The sequence below is a fragment of the Equus przewalskii genome, chromosome 2 (genome assembly GCF_037783145.1).
Source record: "Equus przewalskii isolate Varuska chromosome 2, EquPr2, whole genome shotgun sequence".
NCBI classification, from domain to species: domain Eukaryota; kingdom Metazoa; phylum Chordata; class Mammalia; order Perissodactyla; family Equidae; genus Equus; species Equus przewalskii.
The window spans coordinates 82782921-82796313 of record NC_091832.1 but is presented as its reverse complement, the minus strand read 5'-3'; the positions used below and the strand labels follow the sequence as shown (position 1 = coordinate 82796313).

Sequence of the window (13393 nt, the reverse complement as noted above, 5' to 3'; positions counted from 1 at the left end):
CACTCTAATACTAAGTGGTTAAAACCAATATAATAATTTTTTTAAATAATACAAAATTAATTTATTCTCTGAGGAAAACGTTCTGATTTTTAAGAACATTTTCCAAGCAAGTTGTAGGTGCTTACATTTACAAAGAATGCTTTAAAGGGCACAGTGTTTGGTTTAAAAGATAAAAAAGACCTTTTTTTCTACTAACAAAAGTATTTACAGCATAAGACACATATCTCTTTCCAATTATCCCAAGAAAAAAGTTTTTAACTCTTGACAAAAAGAAACAAAAATTCCCCAAATTCAGTATTTTTTCCCTCCTTATTTAATTTAATGCAGGTATCACCAACAAAAAAAGAAAAACACTGCAGCAACACAAGTGTCCTCAATTACAAAATGCCTTTAAGCACCAGTGTCTATACAAAATCAAAAATTCTTCCATTAATTGGCTGAAAAAATTTTAAGAATATAAATCAGTAGAACTTTTGATTTCTGTAGTATTAGGCTGGCTGCAGAGGTACGAGATAATTTCTGTGATTAGGCTAAAAGATCCTGTATTGCACAAGCAACAGGGGGAAAAAATTAATTTAATAACACTGCACAGAATAAGATCAGAGAGAAATAAAAGTCATAACTTCCCCCAAAAGGAATACATAATTTCAAAGAGCCTAATCGCAAAGATTGGCAGAGGTCTAATATTGAAAACAATTCATTGGACACCTTTAAATTAAATCATGTTTTAGATTTTAAGCCATGTATGTCCAAAAGTATAACAGAATATTCTAAATTAAATTCCAGCCTCTCAGATTCACAAACTACCATAAATTAGGGAGTTCAAGTCATTTTGGTTACCTTCCTCTCCCAAAAAAACTAAAATACATTTTCAGCCATTTCAGATATTCAACAACAGAGAAAATCTTTCTAGTTGATGCAATTTCAGCATTAAAGTTTTCTCTATCTTGGGTTAGCTGAATTATCAAGCTCAAAACAATCAGTTCCATCATAGCCTTCCTTTCATACAGTCTACCAAATTCTGTCTTAATAAAGGCAGCAATTCTAAAACACAGTACTAGAAACATATATAAGACAAGAGATGATATGATATGTTTGTAAAGTTTTTAATAAAAGTATAACATTTTTATTAAGAACTACTTTGAAATACTTCTAAATCACTAAAATTTAATAATTCACATGATTATAAAATGAAAGAACCTCTTTCCAATAAACTCAGAATATATATGTGTATGGACACACACACACACACACAAGCTATCAGCCTGTAAAATACATTATTCCATCTTTTAAAACCACTTCTCTTCTACAGGTTGCTTATTTTGCTCATTTTAAAAGAGACTTTCCTCTCAGAAAAAATTCTACCATTTACTTTCATGAAATAACCTAATTTTGGCTTTATGGCTATGCCACAAATGTCTCTTAGTAAAATAAAGTTGCCAATGTCTGAAAAGTAATCAGAAATACATTTTTAAGGGGAAATTACATTTTCATTTAAGAATAGGAAATTATGCAGTGCCTTGTAAAATCAACTACAGGTAATGGGAAACAGAGGTATCACACACACACAAGACATGCTTGCGTGCACGACAGAGTAGTAAGTCATGAGGACAAAGCAAGGAGAGTGATATATTGGTATTATATCCAGAAAATATAAAGGCTAAACAAAATAATTCCACTCTCAATCTCACTGAATTTTGTAGCTTAATTCACCCCTGGACTCTTTGAGGCAAAATATATTTATAGGCGATATTCCCTGAGGTTCTCCCCCAACCCCTGATGAGCTAATGATAAATGCAATTAAGTGGAAATTGTTTTTGAATCTAAATGAACTTCAATAATCTAACTAGCTGGTAAGGGAATCATAAGCTAAAGAAGATACTTGGCTTGCATATAGTCAGAGGCAATTCAGCAAGAAATTCACACCAAGTCTGTCAGATTTTACCAATGCCAATCATACCCAACAGGAGCCCACCATCCCATCATAAGAAAAAAAAATCCATAAAAATGCAACCCGCTTCTCATCTTCTCACCTTGGGGTCGATCTTCTTGAAGTTAGGATCTTCTTCATCCACCTCAAAATAGAGTTCGGAGGAGGTGACAGAAAGAGTGCCCTTTACTACAACAGAGGGGGCCACTAGCTGAGCTGGTGTGCTCAGGCTAACAGGACCTGCCAAAAGGAAAAGACAAGCCACCCAAGTTGGAATGATATGTTTCAAAATTTATTTAATTTTTAAATTCTCATCTCTAGCACCAAATTGCCTGATAACTCCTTCTACACTTACAAATTCTGTCCATCTTCCTGTGAAAATGCAAAGTTAGGATTCTCCTACTAAGAGATTTATAATGATAACAGTAAACTAGGATACAATTATTTTACAGAAGTCTGCAAAGCTTTGGTCTAATCTCCTGGTGAGAAGGTGGCTCTGCCTAAATAAATTCAACAACATTCCATTTAGAAAACAAGCCTCAGGCTATCCAACAACATGGAACAACAACCAGGAGCACGGAAGACTCGATAGGCTTCCAAGGCCAGAGGTTAGCTTAGAGTGGCTGATGCATGATTACAAAAAGATCACTAGCTTATTGGTGAAGTAAGAAACAATAAACCATATTCTCTGATAAAAATTTTGTAGCTGGTCGACACGAAACCTCTTCCATAATAACTTTAACCCATGAAAAATTGGTAAAAATACTTCTTTTCTAAGCCTACCTTTCCACTGTTAAATATTGTTCAATGCTTGCAAATCTAATATTAGGGTAGTTCAGGGACTCTGGGAGTAAACAGCTGGAGGGTGGGTTTCCAAGTGAATGAATTTTTATTGGAATAATCAAATCTCCACAGGGCTTATCAAAGAGACAAATCAGCCTGCTACTGAAAACAATAGATTCACTACAGATAGAAGAGCATAAAGTATATTAGAGCTAAACCTAAAATAGGGACTAAAAATAATAATTATATTATATATATTTATGTAGAGATAGATGTAGTAAGAATTTGAAATCTCATGTCAATTCCTCATTGTTCAATCCTCTAGTGAGGAAAACAGTAAGAGAAGAATGGCACTTATAGTTCTGAATTAATATAGTGCCTATAAACACAGTACACCTATGCAGGTAATCAATGGGTGAATAAATGTTTCAAAATTCCGATGAATTGACATTTCTATCGATTGTTAGAAGGGTGTTGGTCCTTAATCTCACATCAATCTTAATGTGTGCCAGTAGGACAATAGAAGGGATGCTCTGCGGAGATCAGAGCAGGTTTTGCCCTCTATTCCCAATGTACAAGTACATTGTGTTTGCAGATGGGCAGCAGATAGCTGCAGAACAGCCATGATTTCCCAAAGCTCATCCCCATAAATGGATGAAATAAGCAGCTATGTGTTCTTTTGCTGTCTCCTTTGCCCTCTGTACATTAGCATGTAATCCTGAGAAGAAATAACATTTTTTCAATCACTCTCAGACATTCAATTACAGGGTAAGCAGACAGCTGCAGGAGCTAGGGCAGCCTAGGTCCTACAGAAGACCCCTGACAATTTCCACTTCATTTCTAACCCACACCACTTTATTAGTGTGGATTACTTCTTAATCCTATTGCCATTGTCAAGATTATATAATTAAACTCCCCTTTCACCTCTATTACTGTATGAATGTATTACTAGTAGCAAGAATAAAAGCAAATAGAGGAGGAGGAAATGGGTAAATGGATGTGAAGGAAAAGACTAGAGAATAGCACTGTGTTTCCTACTCTCTACTCCTGCCCAAAATCCCTTAACAGTATGCTCCAATTAATTTTATTTTACTTTACAGAGAGGTTGATGGTCATCAGAGAAGATACTATCCTTTATTTTTGCTTTTCATTATCATTCATTGCATAGTAGCACAGGTTACAGATATGTAACTAAATAAAAGATTTGTGATGCTTTTTCTCTTAAATTATATATTTTTCACCAATAGAAACTGTAGAATCTTTCAGATTTTCCTCCTTGAGGAACAGAGCCACAGGCATTAAAGAAAAAAAGCCATTTAATGAATGACTAAAATTTCAGGCTAAACAAGAGAATTTTTCCCAAAAGGGAAGTAAAACTGAAAATCTGCAGAGTGCAAATCAAAATTCCTACATCAGGTAAAATATGTGAATCCTGTGAAAAGCCATAGTATTATTGGAATGGATTTTTTCAGAAAGTTAAATGTATATGTAGCCTGTTCACTAAGACCTGCATATCAAAGCAAATAGCTCATCTGCCTCCAAGCTTTATTTACAAAACAACTGGCAGAATTTTACTTATAGCTCTCATTTTATAGAGATTAGGTAACTTTCTTGGGATGGGTGAAGCAATTTTGTTTTATTGTTGCTGCTTTTAAACTTTTTTTCTTTTTCAGTGAAAATTATTCATCAAAGAAAAAGAGGAGTAGGGTAAAGAGACTGAATAAAATAGAAAAATAGGGAAACAGTGTTGAAAATTAGGGGGAAATGTTTGGAAGAACAAAAACAACCTTTATTTAATCTAACTGTGGGTGTGAACTTGGTAGTCCTAGTGGTCACAGCTGAAAAACTAAGTAATTAGATGCTTTTTGGCCCAGAGCTAGCTAAAATATCTGCACAACCACTGAATTTACCGGTAAGATTCTCTAAATCTTTCTCATCCACGGATGACAGAGTATCGTCGTCGCCTTCCAAGAGGATCTCGTTTTCTGAGTTCTGATTTCCTAAAGCCTGACTCTTGATGGACTGTTTTCCTTTAGCAAGGATATCTTCATCTGCAGCTGAAATGAAAAGGAAACAAAGCTGTCCATCAGCTCTGGGAACAGTACTTTGGCAAAGGGGCAGGGAACTGAGGTAAGGATAGGTGGCTAGAGATGGTCAATCATTTTTACACAGAGTCAACCACGGTGGGGAAAGTGACTGGGAGGGCACACATACTCCTTCTGACAAACGTGATTCCCCAAGCCTAGTCTAATGTTACCCTGAACAAGCACCCTAATCCCATTAAATCTGACCCTTGCACTGCTCACCGAACCATTTATTTACTTATAGTTAGGGCAGGAGAGGGTTCAAAAGCAGCATATTTTTTTGGAAATTTGCTGGTAGAAAAATAAGAACCTAGTTTTGGAAACAATACTTACTTAATACTGAAAAATAAGAAAGACTGATTCATTCCTGAGAACAATATCATACTGACAAAAATTTTGAAATGGTTGGGGAGTGGCTTTGGAGGAGAACCCAGAAGTAAGAAGGGTCAAAGCTAAGAGAGATTCACAGCCAATGAGGATTCAGGCCAGATACTGAAGCCATATTACTGACATTAATAAAGCCATAGCAGCTCTTAGAAGCTGCATTCGCTTCCTCATTACTCTATCCTGCCTCTTTCTTCACATTGCCCTTGCCCACCCGCATCCCTACTTCAGCCCTTATACAAATATCCAAAAGCACAGCAGTGTGGAAGCTAAGTGGAGGCTCAAACACTACCTCCTCCAGGTGTTTAAGGTAAAGGGCTAAGACATCCTGGGGGCAAACATAACAGAAAGCCCAAGCCTGGGATGAGAGGCATCTGGGTAAAAAGCCTCACACCGCCTGAACTGGAGCAGCCTGTGGAGAGCAGCAGCACCAGACTCTCAGGCACTGTGACAAGGCAGCCGGGAAGGAGAGGAAGGAGGGAAAGGGTACACCAAACCTAGGGAGTGAAAAAGAAGCTCTGCGGAGCACCTACAGCCAACAATGGAACCAGAAAGAGGAGCAGAGGGGCAGCAGAAAGGAGGAAACACTGAAACTCAAAATTCTGACTTCAAAACCCCATATCTCTCCAGAGTGACTCCGACTGCTTTGAGCTTTCTCCGTAAGAAATACATAAAAGCAGATACTAACTTCTGGATTGTGACTTTTAAAAAGCTCATAGTGTCACATAAGGGAAAGTTGAGAATCTTTGCTACACTACTGCCAATTCCCGCTTTCCAGCTTGGAAATCCCAGAGGTAAAGCACCTGATCCACCGGAGGCAGCAGCTATTGATATGGAAATCAGATGGCTAAACTTTCTGCTTCACTGTTGTTTCTGCCTAGGCATAGGGCTCCAAACCCAGAAAGGAAAAAGCACTCAGTTTGCAGTAACATGACTAATATTAATCTATATAATTTATTCTAAATAGTTAAACTACATGCATGTTACCTAGTTAACTTGATAAATAAATGCTTCTTTGAGTTTAATAGGTATGGTTATGGATAATGTTAATGGTAAAAGTTTATTTTTATCGCATTTATTGTGAGTTCACCATGTATATCATTTATATCATTACTTATGGCACTACTTAAAGAACATAGGGGCTCTCTTTTAAATAAGGAAGTCATGGGAAGAAGCTTTCTCTATTTAGCTTTGAATACCCTCTATGGGTAAATAAAATCTTATTTTCCTCCATATCCACATAAGCATAGTATGCTGCACACATATGAAAGTCTCAATAAATAATTGAAAAAAATTTAAAGTATCTAATTAAAATGGATTTATTTTTTTAAAGCGCCAAAGAAATATACCAAGACCTACTGATTTTTAGGAAAATAATAGTATAAGTTTTTGTATTATTGTTTATATTTCAAGTATTTATATTTCCTTACTCTGAAGTCATAAACACTGCTCTTAGCCCAAAGATCTTTTCTAATTTACTATCAATTTTACTAAAAATAAATTGGTCACCGAGAAGTACAAGAGAAGTCACTGTCTTCTATATTTTCTTATAAAGTAATTTACAATAAATTAACAGTTGCCAGTCAGATTTTAGTACAAAGTCATTACATTACATTCTCATTTCCTGGATTTATAATTCTTTCTTCAAAGCAGAAATAATAATAATGCTAACATTAAATAACACTTATCATGTGCCAGGGAGAGTTCAAAGCACTTTACATATTTAACTCAATTAATTCTCATAAACCCTCTGCTAATTTCTCCTTTTCGGGTGAACAAACAGACTCAGAGAAGTTACATAACTTGCCAAGGCAACACAGCTAGTAAAAACTAGAGTCAGGATTTAAATCCAGGCAGTGTGGCACCAGATTCTTGGCTCTTAACCACTATGCCATAGAAAATGACAATAACCACTATACAAATATGAATGTATATGTAATTAATTTATGAGTTTACTAATTCTTATGTTTCTCATAATGCACTTTAAAAGGTTAAGTCAGAATCATAATGAACAAAGAATCAAAAATATTCATTTCCAAACCTAAATTTGATGAGCCGATGCCAAACATATCAGAAACAGCTAAATTCAACACCTTGCTCATTACCTTCTCTGATTATTGCCATATATGTCCTAAAGTGCACCAAGTCATTTGAAAAAAGAAAAAAACAACCTTTACTCCACATTTACAAAAAATAAGAGTAGCCAGTGGCAATATGCAATGGTTTAAAATAGCTCAGTAAATAAACTCAGATTCATTTAAATGACCACTAAATATAATTTGTTATCCCTTTCAACTAGAATTTAAAAATTTTTAAATATGTTCTCATCATGCTGACACATATTAAAACGCAATAACTTTTGAATTAAATAAAATTTTATAAAAAAATTTTAAAGTACTATAGTTCTACTGTACACATAAAAACACCCACTTTAATTAATTAATTAATTTATTTATTTTTACAAGCTCAGATTCTGGAATTGTTCAACTTCAACTGAAAAACCTCTTGTCATGGAAAATATGCAGCTTACTGATATTTAGAATGGTTTTCCTGTAATTAACTCCCCCTTGAGGATTTTCAGTTAGCAGCAGTAAAATTACCAACAGTACTCTAATACACACCACATGCGCTGGCGTTCAATTCTCAGTGGTCTAATAGGCTTTCTGCTAAAGAACGTTTTTTTTTTCAAAATCAGAACAAAACTGTCCCAAGCAAAAATGAAAGATAACTATCATATTTATATGTGCTGGAGAAAGTATATTTTTAACTTTCGTTTGCCTTATATTCAATTAACCATTAAAACAAGTATCAACTATTTTGATATCTTCTGTGAGTATATTCTACACTAGTATAAAAGTTTAATTGGATGAAGTCAGAACATACTTTCGGTTCAATTTTAAAGCTCGATCCAGACCTTTTCAGGTTATTAAAATTATTTCCAAACATGATAACTGTTTAAATTTTTCATATCACTAGAAACAGATTGCCTTCATCTAATCTCACATTTTATTCTGGTTTAATATTTATCCTAACTTAAAAACTAAACTGCAATCGATAAATAAAATTGGAGAAATTTGTCCAAAATGCTTTCTTGAAAACATGACTTTTGATTCACTGAAGCTAAGAGCAATGAGAGAGCTCAGAGAGAAGCTGGTCCTCAAAATGTAAAGTTCAAGTTCTTTAGAGCTATCTGTGGGCATGAGTTGATTTACCTAGGCAACACAGTAAAATTAAACAGAAAAAGAATACGGAAAACTATTCTTCTTATGATATATAAATTCCCTTTTAAAAGTCCCCTGTGCAAGTGAACTGGAATCATCAATAGCCCATATTACAGGTAAAAGAAGTTTATATTAAGAATTAGCCACTTTGTTAAAAAAAAAAAAAAAAAAAAAAGACTACCATTGGAATAACAAAGTGACCTCAAATGTACATAAAATAAATATGGGTATCCACTTAGTGTGACGTGAAGTACATACCATGTCTATTTATTCTGAACAGGACACACAGTCTATCTTATACAAAACTATCGCCCTAAACTAATTCTCCTTTATAGTTTATTCATTTTCCAAAGGGTTTGTTACCTAGAAAAATTAGTGCAACCACAAAGGATGATTGGAGAACAAGCCAAGTTCATCTCCTAATGATCAGGGGTTCCCCAAAATTGTTAGAGAACTTAGTATATTTTGATCCTAAAAAGGAACCAATACTATCTGGCATTTTTGAAGTTATGAGAGAATGGCATGATTTAGGATCTTTACATTGTCTGACATCTCTAGAAAACCAGATGAGTTACTTTTATCACTCCATATGATTACAAGATACTTTTTAAACTGTTAAATCCTTCTCATATATTTCTATTAGTATGCACCTTCTCTACAAAATAAAAATGTCTTGAATTCAATAGGATTCTACTGCTAAACTGTTTTAGTATTCGAATTAAAACCAATCCTTCTAACATTTAAAACATGTTTTACGTGGTTTTAATTTGAATATAAAATTCCCATTATATTTAACAATGAATTTCAAAAGACAGCATAGCAGAATGCTAAGAAAATCTGACTACCATCAGTTAACTTGGGCTTTAGTCCCGTATTTACCAAGAATTATTTTGGCCTTATTTCCTCAGTTTTCTTACCTACAAAGAATAAAGGCAGACTAGACTTTAGCTTTAGGTTCTTTACAGATCTAAAATGCTCTGATAATAAATAACTGACAAAGTAGGCTCTGTGCATTAGGAGAATGTTACGAATCATTATAACTGATTTCTAATAAATTTAAAAACTATAAAATGGAAGAAAATGCCCTCTAGAATCAAATATCCACCTCTACTTGCTGCTGCTAATTTCCATAAGGAATATTTAATCATACAGGAAGTATTAATTTTAATTTAAAAATATGACTCAGTTTCTGCAAAGTTAAAGAAATCTCCCATTGCAAAATGACTTTTATAAATAACCACTTTGGAGGGTCTCTCTTTGAAAAATTACCTAAAGCCCTTTTCCCCAAGCAAGTTAATGTGAACTTGGGAAGGGCAATTAAATTGTCAGAATTAAAAAATTTGTTTTTAACTAGAAGGTAGCCAGAAGTAGAGTCATGGGGCTAGTATTGATCGCCCGAACAGAGAACATCACTCTTCAGGTATTTACTCTGCCACCTTTACACCAGAGGCTTTCCTTCAAATCAAATCAATCTATAAAAAAGATGGCTCTTACTACTAAACACATAACTAATCTCCAACAGCATTTATATTTAGATGTCTTCCTTTGATAATGATAATACAGTTCACGATATTTTAGGATTCTGCATTTTCAAAATGCCTATCTCCTTAATTAAATTGATTATAAATAAAAGTGAGAAGTCATAAAACTGACACACTATCCACAGTAATATCTATTTTAACTATTCAAACTCAACATTGAAGCACAGTATTTATTCATGCTAAATTCTATAATTTCAACTGCTTTTTGATCATACTGTTTTGTTTTGCATACTTGATTCTTAACATGTTTATTTTCATTAGCTTCTTTATTGTTTATTAAGTTAGGATAAAAAAACAAAGAGTTTCATAATTAACACAAAATTAAAATTGAATGTCAACTACAAGATATTTATTTAATAAACAATTAAGCTCTTTGCTAACATAATGTTTTAGAAATTATGCTGACATAAAACAATATCATAGTACGATCTATGTGCTGAGTTCCGAAACTGTCTAATACTTCTTTATTTAAAATTAAAAATATATACAAAGTATGATTAGTTGGACCTTGTATCCTTTTTCAAAATATGTTATATTAACTATGACATATTTCCTTAACTGGAAGACCACTGAAGCAGCACCTATACATTTGGTTGATTTTTAAAAATATATATTTCAGATTTAAATTTTTTTCATCTTTCAGTGTTTTAAATATTAATCATTATAAGACTAGTGTAAAATATTACCAAATAGGATAGAATTACATAAAATGCTTAACTTTACTTCTCTCTCTCAATTTAAAAGTGCATAATAAAACATAACTAATTAATATTATATTAAACTTTCAATTACTATTTAGAGTAATTAGAGTGAAACCTTCTTCTGTACGGGATAAAAAAGTCTTAAATGACAGTAAGCATTGGTAATAAATCTTTTTCTTATCAGACTCTTGGCATGAAAAAAGTTGACATGATAATATTATTTTAAAACGTAAAGTTCAACAATTAAAATTTATCCATTATGCAGAATTCTATAATTCCCCTAAATGGTTAAATGCACTATTTTTGATAAAAATGGATTTTAATAAGCTCTATATGTATTAAATCTATACCAAAATTTTAAATTCATTTACTGATATTTCTCTCAGGATAAAAAATTAACAGTTTGCCTATGTGCAATTTAAGAAAACAAGTTCCCCTCTCCAGATATAAAAGAAAAAATTTTCATAAAACCATTTTTATTGTCATTCATAGACTTTAGAACTCACAACTCAATGTTAAATGACTTAAGAAGACAGAAAAATACTTAGTAAATTTTAAGCGCACTTGGTAACATCTGTTTGACTGAAAAAGATAAAACTGCAAGAAGGTTGATTTTTTCAATGTAAAGGTCATTAACCAAAAATAAAAAACCAAAAACACAAAAAGGAAAGAAAAATAAAAACATATATTTAACTCTGAAATCTATAGCACCACACAAAAAGTACATGAACCTTAAAAGCAAAAGTAGCCTAATTAATTCTACATCTTATTTCTCCTTCTCCACCTCCTATAGTTGAGATGTAGGGCCTGAAGACTATTATTGCTTTTAGATCACTTTGTTATTGACTATTCTCTGTATGATCATTTATTTTAAAAGACTGATGTCACATTTGGTGTTATATCTGATGACATATTGTGGACATTTTCTTCCAGAAATGGCTCTTTAAGGCTGAGTGCAAGAGGTTAAGCTGCCTGACTGAGGCCAAACCTAGCATCACAGACTTTTAATCTAAATTCTTAATAGCCTTATTGAATATAAGTTAACATTTATTTTGTATACTACAAAATGTCATTTAACCATAAGCTGCTGCATGTTAAACTAATACCCTGAAAAAGAAAAATTAAAACTATTTCTTATTTTACTACAAAATAACCAATTTATATTTTATAAAGTTAAAGTAATTTTAATGTGGAGAGGGGCATTTTTCCCCTTAATCATATATCTTAGTTGGCTTTCAAAAATTATAAAATATTAAGTGAGACCCTATGATCAAAGAGACTACATTATCAAATGCAAAGGACTTTTTCAGTTTTTCCAATTTGCTCATTAGGCTTCTTCATAAAGTGAATCACAGTGATATGCATTATATCAAAAAAGGAAAATGTGTTGTTAAGCTCTGATAACAAAATGATGCAGAACAGGAACATATGAAAATAATGTCTATTCTCTTTTTCCAGGAGCCATCTATCACAACCATCTACAAATCAAGGCTCAGAAAGTATCGAGGCACTTGGACATTTATTACCATCTCTCCCACTTCATAATCTCATGCTAAAATACCATGGTTGAAGGAAAACCATATACACACAACGGAACCTAGAAATCTATTTGCTTTGTAAATGCTGTCTTTCTGATATTCATGGATTTGAGGCAGGCTTCCTGGATTAATTTACTCAAAGCTGAATGTGTCACTTAAAAGGAGAAATATTTTATCCTCCTACTCTGAAACAAAGGGTCTATGTTAAGTAAGTTTTGCATGTGTAACATAATAAATAAATACACTTGACACCATAATTTAATAGGACCCTACACTAACTATAAAAAATTTAACTTCTCTTTCTAGGGCAAATAACTATGAAATGTGGTATTGGACCATTTTACAGTGCCTTGTAATAATGAAGTTATGCTCTTCATTACCAAGTACTGTACCTGCTGCTATTGGCAAGGAGTGGTTTATACACTGACCATGTTCCACGGCTGTTTTTAGTGTCGCTTCAGGATGTGTCGATCCTAGAGGGTTACGCACAAATCGTCGCCGGCGCCGCAAGTCATCTTCCCAGTAGTCAAGGCGCCAGAACTCACGAGGACGACTACAATGAAACAGAGAAGCCACATATGTTAGCAATTATCAAACAGCGTGGTAGCACTGAATTTCTGCATAAAGCTCTCCTTGTTTGCTCTGCCTTTTTTTTTCCCTCTCCTTCCTCTTAATTTCTCCCTCCACCTCACACTCCCCTTTCTGCAATCTTTAACTGAGGTATGTCCTTGAAAATAACAATATCACCTTCCAGTCTAAGGAACTCCTTTTCCTTTTTCTTGGAAGGTGAAATGAGCACTAAATACATCATTTTGAAATGAATTGCTGACAGTGTGATCAGTTTCCCCACACTCTAGTGGCATGTGCTCTGATTTCAGCCTCATTTCAGCCTCAGCAGGGCACCTTTCTCTGTGGTTGCATTTATAAACCAGAATAAGGAAAAGGCTATTATAAATATGGTATAGCATTACCTATATTAATCAAAGTCTGTCCCCCTTCATTTTTCTTCCTAATTTGTGCCTTTTTGCACAAGGTCAGTAAATCATACCATGAATTCTTGGTCCAGAAAGTGTTAACTTTAATGAATATCTCAGTTACATGGTTATGTATGTGATAATAAAATATTACTCTGTTTAGATGTGCAGGAATTTAATTAAAATAATCTCTTAAAATATTCATTACATTTAGCCCCTGAGGCTTAGAACAACACA

At 33.5% G+C, this 13393-nt stretch overlaps 1 protein-coding gene across 5 annotated transcripts in view; it reads right to left on the bottom strand.

Annotated features, from left to right (window-relative positions):
• Positions 1-13393, bottom strand: part of LRBA (LPS responsive beige-like anchor protein) — a 706265-nt gene that overhangs the window by 282298 nt on the left and 410574 nt on the right. For all 5 annotated transcript variants that reach the window (XM_070611607.1, XM_070611606.1, XM_070611608.1 and 2 more), the window contains exons 38-40: positions 12611-12735; positions 4624-4770; positions 2034-2170 (exon numbers count right to left, since the gene is read on the bottom strand). In XM_070611607.1, the coding sequence (XP_070467708.1) occupies positions 2034-2170; positions 4624-4770; positions 12611-12735 (409 nt within the window). The remainder of the gene's footprint in view (positions 1-2033; positions 2171-4623; positions 4771-12610; positions 12736-13393) is intronic.